Source organism: Pleurodeles waltl, chromosome 10, assembly GCF_031143425.1.
Source record: "Pleurodeles waltl isolate 20211129_DDA chromosome 10, aPleWal1.hap1.20221129, whole genome shotgun sequence".
Taxonomy (NCBI): Eukaryota; Metazoa; Chordata; class Amphibia; order Caudata; family Salamandridae; genus Pleurodeles; species Pleurodeles waltl.
The window spans coordinates 79,569,313-79,582,030 of record NC_090449.1 but is presented as its reverse complement, the minus strand read 5'-3'; the positions used below and the strand labels follow the sequence as shown (position 1 = coordinate 79,582,030).

Genomic DNA, 12,718 nt, shown 5'->3' with positions numbered 1-12,718 from the left:
GCTAATTATTGTATTCTTATCTGTCTGTCCAAAGATGCCATTGCTTTGTCTGTGCTGGTGTTGATAACCGCACCTAGGAATGCAATTTTTGTTTTTGTAGTGAGAGAGGACTCCTGAAGATTTGCTGTGAGACCCAAGGTTTAGAACAGTTCGAGACACATGTTTGTGTGGTCTGTGTTTGTTTGCAGTGAAAGAGCTTTGATCAGCCAATCCTCACCGTATGGGAATACTTGAACTCCTTTGCCTCAGCCTTGCTGCTACTAGGGCTAGCATCTTTGTAAATATTCAAGGGGCTGATTTTAAACCGAAGGGGAGCTCTTTGAATTGAAAATGAGCGCTGGCTACCTGGAATCGTAGATATTTTCGATGATTTAGATGAATGGGTATGTGGAAATACGCATCTTTGAGGTCTATAGATGTCATATAGTCGCCATGGTTTAGAAGCTGTAGAATGTCCTGTAAGGTGACCATCCGAAAGGATAGTTTTTTTTTTTATATTTGTTTAGTTTGCAAAGATCTAATATCGGACGCCAATCTCCTGATTTTTTTTCTGATGAGAAAGAAACGGGAATAAAACCCCATTCCTTTTTGAGTAGATGGTACTCTTTCTATTGCTCCTACTGATATCATGAGGGAAATTTCCTTTACTATCTGATTTAGATGTGGAGGGGGTGGACCTTTGGGTGGGCGATTTGGCGGTTTGTTGATAAATTCGAGGTTGTGTTCTCGGGATATGACATCTAAGACCCATTTATCCTTTATTATAGAAGCCCATTAGTGGAAGAATTGGGAGACGTGAACTCCTAATTTGTGTATTAACTGGGAATGTAGGATATATTAGCTCACAGCAAGCATTAATTGAATGGTCTGCATGTTGTGTTTATTTCAGTAGAATGTTGGTATTATTGATATAAATCTACTGCATGACTGGCACATTAAGTTATTTCTTTGTTTTATGAGACATAAATAATTAATGCCCAGGGGTGGCTTTTGTTGGTTGGGTAAGTGCATTGTAAGTTATAGGTTGTCCTTATTCTGTGTAGGACCCTATTTGTATCTTTCCTTTCTCTTAGATTTGTCTTTTTTTTTTATGGACTCGAAAGTTATTGAAGTTAGAGGCGCAGTCCCTCCTTTATTTTTAGTGAAGGACGACTGTGTATTAGTCCTACCTCTATTGCAAGGATTCTTAAGATTTAAATGCTGGCTACACGGGCACGACATGTATAGCGTTCACGCGTCCGTCTGAATGATACACGGAGGCATTGAATATTTCGGCAGGCGCCCGTGGAGAGAAATAACGTCTCTATACCAGGTATTTGGTTCCTTACGGGCATTTGAATATTTAATTCCAAATTCGTATTATTCACTCTGCCTTACAAGATTAGGCTGTTTATGGTGGGATAATGTAAGGGTTTTTGTTATATTTGCTTATAGAGTAGAGGACAGTGTTTGGAGAGGCGCTTGATTTGGAAGACAGTCTTCTGAAAATCGCTGACTGTGGGTCCATGGTATGATAAAGGTCACAGAGTTTCAGATACAGTTCTTTTGGAGGTAAAGTTTAAATGAATTGTCGGGAGGGGTTATTAGCTTTGTGGTCTGTAGATATAACTTGACAGTAAATGGGTCACATTCTAATTTTATTCTTATTTAGTCACATTCTTTTTTTATCTTGTGTAACCTCTCAAGTTTTCTGTTTATTTATGCACACTATGATGTTTTTGGTTGCATGTGTGGTTGCAATACCATCTATTTTCTATTTGGGCACTTTAGGGGATATGTGCTGGTGTAGGGGCTGTTATCACTATTGGTGCTTTCACAGATTAATAAGGTGTTATTCTGAGCTATGACTGGGTCTTTGGATACTAATTAATCAAATGGGTTTTGGATGTAAAAGCTTCATTTTGGATTAATGGTACTTTGTGAGCATTGGGCAGTGTTTATTTCTTTGATTTAAACATGACTCCATTGTGTTTTGATGATTTTTTGGGATTTAGATAAATTGTTATAAGAAGCGACTACATTTCAGCCCTGAAGAAGTCAAGCGACGAAACACGTGTTGGCTGTGAGGTCGTTGTAAGGATTTTTGATGTTTTGTCAAGTATAAGGCTACAAAAAGCTTTGGAGGACCTGTCAAGGATAAATATAATGGACTATGAAGATTACATGGGATTACTATTTGATTCATCTGTGAATTTTGAAGGAACTGGAATCACAATTTTGAATTCTGAGGGAAAGGGGAATTTATTGTGATTAGAGGGGTGATTATAGATTTTTTGATTGGAAATTAAAGAGTTTGGAATTTTATGATTTGTTAATTTTTCGTACGACTGCTTTTCTTTGAGCCTACTACTGGGAAATATTTGTTGTGTCTTTCACTTATGCAGGAACCTATATAAAAGGGGAAGCCTTTTTCTTTAGGATAATTGTATACATGCTCAACGGGTGCCTCAACATTGTCGTAATGGGAATCTAGGATAGCCTGCTCAGGTGTTAGGTCATTGCTTTCTTGATGAGTCTCTACTACTGGTAGGCTGCTTTCTCCTAGCTGGCTGCTTGTAGGCTGCCGTAGGCAGTTGCCTATACTGCTGAATGTATTGAGAACAGTACTGTCCTTGGTTGGGTTGATATTGCTGTCTATAAGGTTGGAAACCTCCACAAAAGGAAAAAGTACCTCTGCCTCTGGCTCCTCGAAAGGGGTGCCTTTTTGACTGCAACGCACCCAATGATCTGGCAGTGTCAGTATCAGTCTTAATAGCCTGTAATGCGTCATCTATGTGTTTTCCAAATGGTGACTCACCATCATAAGGCTTGTCTTCTGAGCACAGCTGCTCCTGCTAGCTGCCAAAAACCTGTTGCGGAGATGTCAATTGCGCAGTCTATGATTTCTGCAGACGACTTCTGACCCTCAAGAAGAATTTTTCTGCCTTCTTCTCTAGGCTCCTCTGGAAGGCAATCTATGTATTGCGACATATCCAACCACATTTGCCTGTCGAACCAAGCCAGAATCGCAAGAGAATCAGCTGCACGAACTGTCAGCTCTGCCATACTCGAGAATCGTTTTCCAATAGAATTGAGTCCGCGCCCATCTCTATCAGGTGGAGTTGTAATGGGTGCTGATGGGTTTTTGGAACGGCTCTGGGCAGCTTGACTTATCACAGAGTCTGGCTTCGGATGTCCTAATAAACAAGCTGGTGCATTGTCTGGAACTTTATATTTCTTATTTAGACTTGGCATGACTGCTGCAATGGTGGCTGGATTCCTATTAGTACGAATACCTTCCTGCCAGATGAAATCTATTATGGGTATTGCTTTCACTGACTTCTCTCTGGGTTCCTTAAAATCGTACAAAAAACAATCTGTTTGTTTTGAGTTTAGAGGCAACTGAAACCTCTTAGCTGCTCGCTCCATTATACTATGAAAGCCACCAACGTCGTCCGGTGGAGAGTCAACAGGAGGCAGCTGTGGTGGTGATGGTCGATGTATGACGTAATTGTCCCATTCTGAAGACGTGGATGCTTGATCCCTTATTTCCCCTTCTTCTTCCTGTTCATCCTGTGATGTATGTTTATTGTCTGATGGTGGATCCGCTAATGGCATTCTAGACAGCGGAATCTCCGAAAAGGACAGCGAAGAAGGACGAGTAGGTGGCATTTGTAGAGACGATCTAGCCGGTGTTTGAAGATGCGATGGAGGTGCTGATTGTGCAGGTTCAGGAAAGCGTTTATAGTAATCCTGCAGCATTGCTTGCAGGTTAAAAATCAAGTCCTGTGATGTCTGGACTGTTTGATCTTGTATTGGTGTGCTAGGCTAGTAGGTCTGTTGTACGTTTTCAGTGAGGTAAACGTTGGAATGATACTACTGGTCATCATCCTGTTCATCATCCTGGCACTTAACCTGCAACTCGGTAGGGCTGTGCGCTACTCCAAAAGGTCCTTCATCCTCTGAGTCGTCAAACAACTGAAGCGGTGGAAATGGTGTGACTTAACTTGGGGAGGTGTGCTCTGGACATAATAGTTGGTCTGCAGGGGACAAGCCAGTTACAGGCAGCAAGGTTGTTGAAGGCAACCTCGTCAACGATGACGACAGTAGTATCGTAGACAATTGCGTTGTAGACAGTGGCATCGTCAACGGTGGCTTCGTCGATGGTGGCTTCGTCGACGATGAGGTAATTGATAGTGGCTTCGTCGACGATGAGGTCGGATGATCTCTTGGTAACCCTCGTCGACAGTGGTATCGTCCATGGCAAGGACGTCTATGCAGTTGCAGCGCTTGTCGATGGTAGTACCTTACTCTCTTTCGTCGACGGAGCTCTCGTTGTAATCCTGCAGGATACAATGGTTGTTGACGACAGTGGAGAAGAGGACATTGTCATAGGCGATGTCGCCGTTGTGAAACTCGGGGTCTTAGTTGTAGATGTCTTCGATGATATCGTCGACGAGACTGTTGTCGACTGTGAAGGAATTTTTGAAGTTTTTGATTTTTTTATTAGGAATTTTTTTTGCTGTAGAAGGAAGCGATTTTGACATTTTCCTGACAGAACTTTCTCTAGTAGCCAGTGTTGAAGGCTCAGAAAAAACTTTTGTGGAAGATTTCTTATGTAGCACCATCTCTTTTCCCTGAGATTTTGTAAGTCTTTTTTTGAAGGGCCCTGGAGGCTCCACTTCCAAAGATCTTTCTCTCTTGTGGGATTTTTCAGTCTCCATAGAGTCATCACTCTCTTCCTCAGAGAATGTATGTTCTTTAGATTTGCGTTTTTGCAACCATAGGAGGAGCCTTCCTTCTCTGTCTTTTAGGGTTTTCTGTGAGAAAGTTCTACAGATTTTGCAGTCCACAACCTTATGCTCTGGATAGAGACAATAAATACACTCACTGTGAGGATCTTCTGAGTAAAGTCTCTTTTTGCCACAGGTGTTACATGGCTTAAAAAGACCTTCCCTTAGAGAGCCTGAAATGGTGGAATTGTCCCAGGCTTTAATAATATATACGTTTTTAAAGCTGACCTGAGAAGTATTCCGTTGAAGTAACCTCTGAAGAGAAAAACTGCGCAGAGCTCAGGGAGACTCCTATCAACTGACGTGCAGTAGAAAATCCGAGGAACTGGAGCCTCTGTGGTGAGTGCTGTCGTCTGATTGGTCAGGGTATCGCTTTGGTCCTTTTTTAAGAAAGGACATGGATAGGTTGTTAAATTGAGCTTTGCTTTCCTTTTAAAGCTTATTATTATAATGTATACTACTTATTAAGATACCGGGGACTCCCACTTTGACGATGGGGAATGATTCAAGCATGTGAATATATAAAAGATTCAATACTGGAGAACTGGGATTACAGGTAAACAACATTTCCTGTTAAGGTTCAAGAAGGTAATACATACTCAAAGGACGTTTATTAATGGAACTTGCTTTAATCAGAAAACAATTACAGTTTGAAACAGCCTTTTAAATCTGTTCATAATACACATCTCAGAATTAGCTATGCATAACAATGCCATTTATTGTTAGTCCTGGTGTTTTCCTTGAGCTACAAAACCTTACAATAAGTAAGTCAACAGTCCTTTGGGCATGATAACCTATTCCCTGCATCTGTCTAGGTCATAGATGAACAGAGAGAGTCAAACAGCACGCCTACTTATGAAGGTGACACATAAACACCAAGTGAAGAAATATTCAATATGGTGCTACCTCCACAAGCAGCTCTAAGAAGACTTGCTGGTACATATTTTCAAGCAAGGATCAAGCAATTGTACAATGTATAGCACTTTGATAGTTATCTCTAGATAACGGGGGAAGCTTTTGAGGAAGGCTTGGCCAGCATGTGATCACGAGGGTTAGATCCATGCCAGATTTTCAGGATAACCATGAAGAAAAATTGACATCTAATTACAGAAACTTGCATTAATATACACAATTGCTGCTTAGTCTAAAAATCTGGCATTCAGGGGGGAGGTCAAGACCGGAAAGGTGAGTACAGATGGAGCTATAGATATTTCACTTTCATGTACTAGAAAGTAATTTACAATAAATCAGGCATTAATGAATGTTAAAGTGCTTAATACTAAAATACTTAATTTTTCTATTTTATTTCGCAGGTTTGTGCTAAACTGTAATTACTGTAAGCTCCAACAAAGTGGAATTCTACCCAAGTAATGGCTTCATCCAAAAATGTTACTACGTTTTGGGAATGGGGAAGAAAAATTATCTGTGTTGGACGAAATTATGCTGAACATGCCATGGAGTTAAAAAATGCCATCCCAACAGAACCGGTCTTGTTTTTGAAACCATCATCAGCTTATGTGAAAGAAGGAGCCCCTGTTCTTGTGCCGTACTACAGCAACAACCTGCACCATGAAGTAGAGCTAGGAGTAGTAATCGGTAAACAAGGAGTCTCAATATCGCAGAAAGCTGCCATGGATCATGTTGCAGGGTATGCTTTGTGTCTGGATATGACTGCTAGAGACATACAAGATGAATGCAAGAAAAAGGGGATGCCATGGACTTTGGCTAAAGCATTCAACACATCATGCCCTGTTAGCGACTTCATATCAAAGGAAAGAATTCCAGACCCCCACAATCTGAAGATTTGGCTGAAAGTGAATGACCAACTAAGACAGGAAGGACATACGTCATCAATGATTTTCTCTATTCCATTTCTTGTTAGCTATATCAGTAGTATCATAGCACTAGAAGAGGGGGACCTGATTCTGACCGGGACTCCAAAAGGAGTGGCTGCTGTCAAGGAACACGATGAGATCCATGCTGGGTTGGATGGAATTTTATCCATGAAGTTCACAGTCCAGAAACAGAATCCTTAAAAGTAGAATAATCTAAGCAATGCACGCTTCTCAAACTAAAGCTAACCTTAATAATCTAAGTCATGTTTCTTGGATCTTGCATGGCAAGTCCTCAAAATGTTGATGCCACAAGGGGCAAGAGCCATTGGCAATTCCACACTGGGTGAAATATATAATTGTCAACAAAGGACACTCCTCCCTTACCGCTATGTATATGCATTTATTTGTATACATTATACGTAGCTGTGTGTAAATACTTTTCCATAAACCTTAAAAGCTTTGTCACTATGACTGAATAACCTCTGTGGTCATGAGAGTTGAATTTTAAGACTTGTCTACAGATAGATGGAGACCTCGTTTTACTAAAAGACACTTCATACTTTGGCTGTTAGTATATTGTTTTAATTTGCATTGGGTAGGACGCCTAACATTAAAGCCGTGTCATTTTGTGGAAGGTTACATGGGGCTTAAAGTAGTCCCCTGTTCGTTCCTTTCGACTGTGCTGCAAGCCCAACCTCCCTCACCACCACCCCCCAATGCAGGGTGTGGACCCAGCTGTATGCTATCTAGCACTGGCTCTCTTATTCTGGCTTTGCCAATGCTTGTTGAATTGCTTCACAAGCACTGTCAAAGTCAAACCATTCCAAAATGGCTGCCAAGCCATGCATTTACGATGGCTATCTTAAAATGAGGTTTCTCAAGACTTAAAAAGCGCTGGCAAAGACAACAGGTTGGTACCTGCCAGGTTGCCCACCTAAGTCCAGGTCATTATAGACACTGTTTAAACTGCTAAATTTTTCAATTACCAGTCACTGTTTTAAAGTTATAACCTGTAAGGTGCGTTAGTCTAATTATTTCAACAGAAGCAATCCAAGACTAAAACACTCAGAATACAAAAGGCGATCAACACAAAAGTTCAGGACTGTAAAGAATGTGCGTAATGTCTTGGAAGGAGGTGGTAAATGTTGAGAGGGATTAGCTTTGGCAGTCATTTTTGATTCTGCTTTTTACACTGGGTGAGGTCCTAAATGTTAAATATTAGTCCTGTTGTTCCCTAGGGTGTGTCTGTCTAATATATGAAAATCTCCAGAAGTCCAAAGGAAAACCTCCTTTTTAATAAATTCCTTTAATTTTTTTTTTAAGCAAGCCATATGCTTCACATGCAATGTACTAATGGAATTCAAACAATCCATATTGCTTTCAAACCTAATTTAGTGCTTCATTGCTCAGTTTATGGATCATAATGCAAAAGTAATAAGACTTAACTCCAGCAGCGTGTTATGCTCATCAACAAAATATACTTAGAAGTTTCACTTAAGAGCCTCCTTACCCTAAAGAATTGTACTGACACCTTTAAAAGACATTTTGGGCCATATTTACAAAGGTAGGTGTTTGTGATTACCAAATAGCTCATTTTTATGATTCGCTATTTGGTAATCACAAAGACACATGTACAAATGCATGTTTTACACGTTTTGCTAGTTCCAGTGGGTCTCAAATAGACCTTGCTCATGAATATTAACGAGGTAGATCTCTGTTTGCGACCCATTGGGAATGCAAAAATCACAGGTATACTGTCCTGCTGGGGTCAGCAGACCACTTCATCTATCATTGCTTTTCAATAAAGCAGTCTTTTTTTTTATTTATTTTTAAACACAGCCTGTTTTCCTTAAAGATAAACAAGATGCTTTCCAAAAAGAAAAAAGAAAAGTTTTTTTGTAATTTTTTTAAGCGTAGGTAGTGGGTCCGTCTGACCACCGCCTGCCGTTAAAAATGTTTCAACAAACATTCACAAAAGGGAATAGTTACATTTGGCCACTTGACTGATTTGGCCACAGGGTGTCGCCACTGCACCACACAAACCGTTAATTGAGACACTATTGCATGTCCTCTTTATTCTGCACAGTGTTTATGGCGGTACAGTTTATATGGTACTATTAATAACTCATCGGTCCGAATTGTAGTAGTGGTCCAACAATGGGAAGGATACTAAACAAGGCTGTGTTCATATGGATAGCATAATCTCCTGTGCAGGGGCGATTGAGGATCCCGAATCTTTCATGTGCCCCACAACCCAACGGGGTCTCATTCAGCCTAATGCCAATTAATATCTAAGAAATACGGGATGCTCGGAGGCCTGCATCACATTCTGCAGGGGAATCGCATCATTTTGTGTTACGCCACCGCTCCTGTGCCTTACACTCTTCTCTCCTAGCCCAGTGATAACACTTACTGGGCCATATTATGTCAAATTTGCTCTGGTTCGAAACGATGTACCAGGTTGTTTTTTAAAACATTTTTGTTATTCGCTTTATATGGAATGGAGCACATCGGGTTTGCTTTGCTGCTTATTATCCATAGATGTTTGCATCTGGATAAAATATTTTGGCACAGCATGAAACTTTCTGCAGTATTTGCCGTTCTTTCATAATAGGTAGAGGGACAGACAGATGCTAATTTTGACATTTTAAATGGTAGGGAAACACACATTTGGTCCAACTGAGCAAAATAGAAAAAAAATCAAATTTCTCCTTGTTTGCCCAGGTGCAAAAATATGTATGCATTATACTTAGGTCAAAACATTCCCAAGCAGCAAAAACAGTACAAAATGTATGCATGCCACTATATCGCGGTAGGAGTGTAAACCGACAAAAACACCAACACCACTATATTGTGATGGAAAGTATATGTTTGTTATTCTTAACTCCACATCCTCTTACCTTGGTATTTAATGGTACGTTCGAAATCGTGGATGCAACATTTCTGTAGGTGTATATTTCAACCGCGATATATTGGTAGAACACTGTAGAAACAACGTTTGCTTCATGTTTTGCACTACAGCCTATTTTACAGAAATCTCTCTCCAAATATGTAGTATATCTTATCCAGGTGTTTAGCAAATCTGAAATTTATAGTCCTATTGTAAGATAAATCATCATAATGACCTTGAAGATTAAAATGGGTCTTTATAACATTCCTTTTAATTATGCTGCAACAGTTTTAAACTTTCACCACTTCAAATGTTCCTCTGTATTGTTATGATTACATTTTTAGTGAAACAGTGGTGCTGGTTCCGGAATTATCTTGATGAGAAGTTGGTCGGGAATGTGTGGCTCTCCATATGTCATGGAATGGGAACCAATGTTGCTGTGATATTGACATTGCTCCGTTGATGCTATGTTTAAAGCCCATAGCTTATATTCCCACGTATGCGAGTTCAGTCTACGAGTTATCTGCTCTAATGGTTGTAAATATAAGCCATGTAGGCCTCATTTGTTAGTCCTGTACTTTCAACTATTGCTTTTGTAGATCTTGTTTTTAAATCAACCCTTTCTTTCCCATAAATGTTTTTTTTAGAGAACAGTTGTTTGCCACCTATCCTCTTTTTGTCACCCTTTATTTTCTAGGTTAAATACATGTATTTTTTTATGTCAAGTAATAATGTTAATGCAAGGACATCATTTTTTTATGTCTTTAATGGTAATGAACAGCAGAAAACTTGGTTCAGTAATTAGTTTCATTTGGCCCACAAAACAGTAAATGATGGTATTTCAAGTTGAAAGGGCACACCTCAAGCACAAATACTGCTGTCATCACTGCAGAATATTTCTCATTAGCACCCGAAATGGAACACAGGGAGATGGCCAGCCAATCAAAATGCTTGCTTTGCAGGAAATAACTAGTTCTTAACCCATTCAAAATGCATTCTCTGACTATCAACTCAGTCCATGCCCCCAGAGGAGCTCTCCACACACCAAATGAAGTCCATTACCTTTTTCAACTGTATCCCAGGGTGTCCTAGTCGAAAGCAGAGTATCTGCATCTAGCTGAAAACTTTACTCATGATAAGAACCAAGTTTGACAAGGCTATAGAAGTCCTTCTGGTGTGTTGGTTTGACCAGTTACTGTGGGCTAAAGCTCAGTCTCCTACATTTTGGCTTACATTTGCTTGTTGGCCAAGGGACTGGTAGATCTGAACTCCATGGTAAAGAATGACAGCTGTTCTCGTTTTCAGTGCATATCCTGTTTCTCTGCTGACATAAGTGCTGTAATACAAGCTGCTGTTCCTTCCCTTCAACAGTAGATCACATTCTGCTTTGCTGAGAGTGAAAGTAAGTGGGATAAATTTTAGAAGTGGTGAAAAATAAACAAGAAGATCCTGACGTTGATAGGGGGGCTGCTGCCACCCTACTTCAAAGAAGGGTGAAGGGGAAGAGTTGAAAAACTGTAACAAGAAAGGGATAGTGGCTTGTCTGTCAGCAGTGGCACCAGGGGGGAATCTTTTTGCCGCCAGTAAACACAAGTTACTTACCTGTACACTGTGGTTCTCCAGCATTGATATCTTTCATTGATCACATGCTTGAATCTTCTCCTTCATCGAGTTGGGAGTCCCACGGTAATTGTAACTAGTAGTAAAACTCCATTGCCTTAAACTGTTAGTACGTATTCCATAGGATTGTGTAGCAATCAACATCATTTTGAGAGCAACTAAAGTTCAACAATCAGAAGGAAGCCTCTGCCCCATCCCTCCTGTCCAGTGGCACCACGCCTCAGATTTCAAAGCGCAAGTGCCTAAAATACACCAACTAAATAAAGAAGAGATCAATGAGGTGAGTGATTGAAGGAGAGGCGGGAGGGGCGCATGTGAATCTAAGAAAGGTATCAGCACTGGAGAAACACAGCGTACAGTTAAGTAACTTGTTTTTTTCTCCAGTATGGAATCTTTCATAGATTCACATGCTTAAGTCTGAACAGCTAGCAGTGGTCAACTGAAAAAAACCTTTCAAATAATAAATTTCTTTGCGGAGCTGGGTAAAAAAAAAAAAAATATATATATATATATATATATATATACACATACATACACACACACATATATAGTCACTGAAAAAACCAAAGGTTACAGGGACGTCATTTTTAGGTTGACATTTTACCTATACAAAACCATAGAAATTCAGCAGTTATAGTTATACTCTTAGTTATACTTATGTTAAGAAACTATAACTCGTTGCCCAAAGTTATTTTCCGGCACAAGTTATAGTTTCTTCAAATAATTATAGCTATAACTGCTGATTTTCTATGGTTTTGTATGGGTAAAAAGTCAGCCTAACTATAACGTCTCTGGAACCTTTGGTTTTATTAGTGAATTTCTATGTTTTTTGTAACACACACGTTAATATTTCTGTCAGGTTGCGGCCATCCAATCAGGGCCTTGCTTTTCTCTTGGATTTGAGGAGGATCCACTGAGGATTTGATGATCTGCAGATCAGCCGAAAAAAAGGCCAATATGATGGGTCCCTAAGATACACGTATCCTGACCCAGTTTATGGTTTTACACTGTTTTTTCCCACCCCCCAAGACAGTGAGAGATACAAAATGGCAGCCACAACTTTTCTATCAGGTTGCTGCCAGCCAGTCAGGGCCTTGTTTTTCCTTCAAATCTGCAGAGGATCTGAGGAGAATCTGCATTCCTATGTATATACAAATTTGTTTTTCATTTACTAACTAGAAAACTACTGAACAAATTTACACCAAATCAGAAAAAGGGCGCTTTCTGGACCAAGAGCTGGCTTTCTGCCAAATTTGGTGTAAATCCATCCAGTGGCTCAGAGGTGTAGGCATGTTCAAAATCCCTCTGGAAATTAACATTGGAAAAACGTGTTTTGGGACCCCCCCACCTTTTCTCGGTCCATACTTGATGTATCATCCCGAAAACATGTTTCCTATGTTAATTCCCATAGGAGTTTTGAACACGGCTATAACCTGAACTGGTGGACGGAATTACACCAAATTTGGCAAAAAAGTAGGTTTTGGTACGCATATTACACTTTTGGATATTGTCAACATCAGGGCAGTGCGCGCTCTATGGGCGACTAGTATGCAAAAACATAACAATTTCAAGCTAACCTAATTTATGTATTGTGCTGATAT

General features: G+C 40.0%; 2 protein-coding genes across 4 annotated transcripts in view; both read left to right on the top strand.

Annotated features, from left to right (window-relative positions):
• The window catches only part of HAGH (hydroxyacylglutathione hydrolase), a 397,775-nt gene extending 387,625 nt beyond the window's left edge, over positions 1–10,150 (top strand). For 2 of the 3 annotated variants that reach the window (XM_069209801.1, XM_069209803.1), the window contains exon 10: positions 6,086–10,150. In XM_069209801.1, coding sequence (XP_069065902.1) covers positions 6,086–6,103 — 18 coding nt within the window. In that variant the 3' untranslated portion in view covers positions 6,104–10,150. The remainder of the gene's footprint in view (positions 1–6,085) is intronic. The other variant, XM_069209800.1, reaches the window with a different exon arrangement.
• On the top strand, positions 6,143–10,150 carry FAHD1 (fumarylacetoacetate hydrolase domain containing 1). Its single transcript, XM_069209806.1, has one exon. It carries the CDS (start codon positions 6,143–6,145, stop codon positions 6,806–6,808), a length of 666 nt encoding a protein of 221 aa, XP_069065907.1. The 3' UTR covers positions 6,809–10,150.
• Positions 10,151–12,718: the final 2,568 nt, after the last annotated feature.

Excerpts from the sequence above, each read along its gene's own strand:
- FAHD1 (XM_069209806.1), top strand. The coding sequence starts at position 6,143 with ATGGCTTCATCCAAAAATGTTACTACGTTTTGGGAATGGGGAAGAAAA.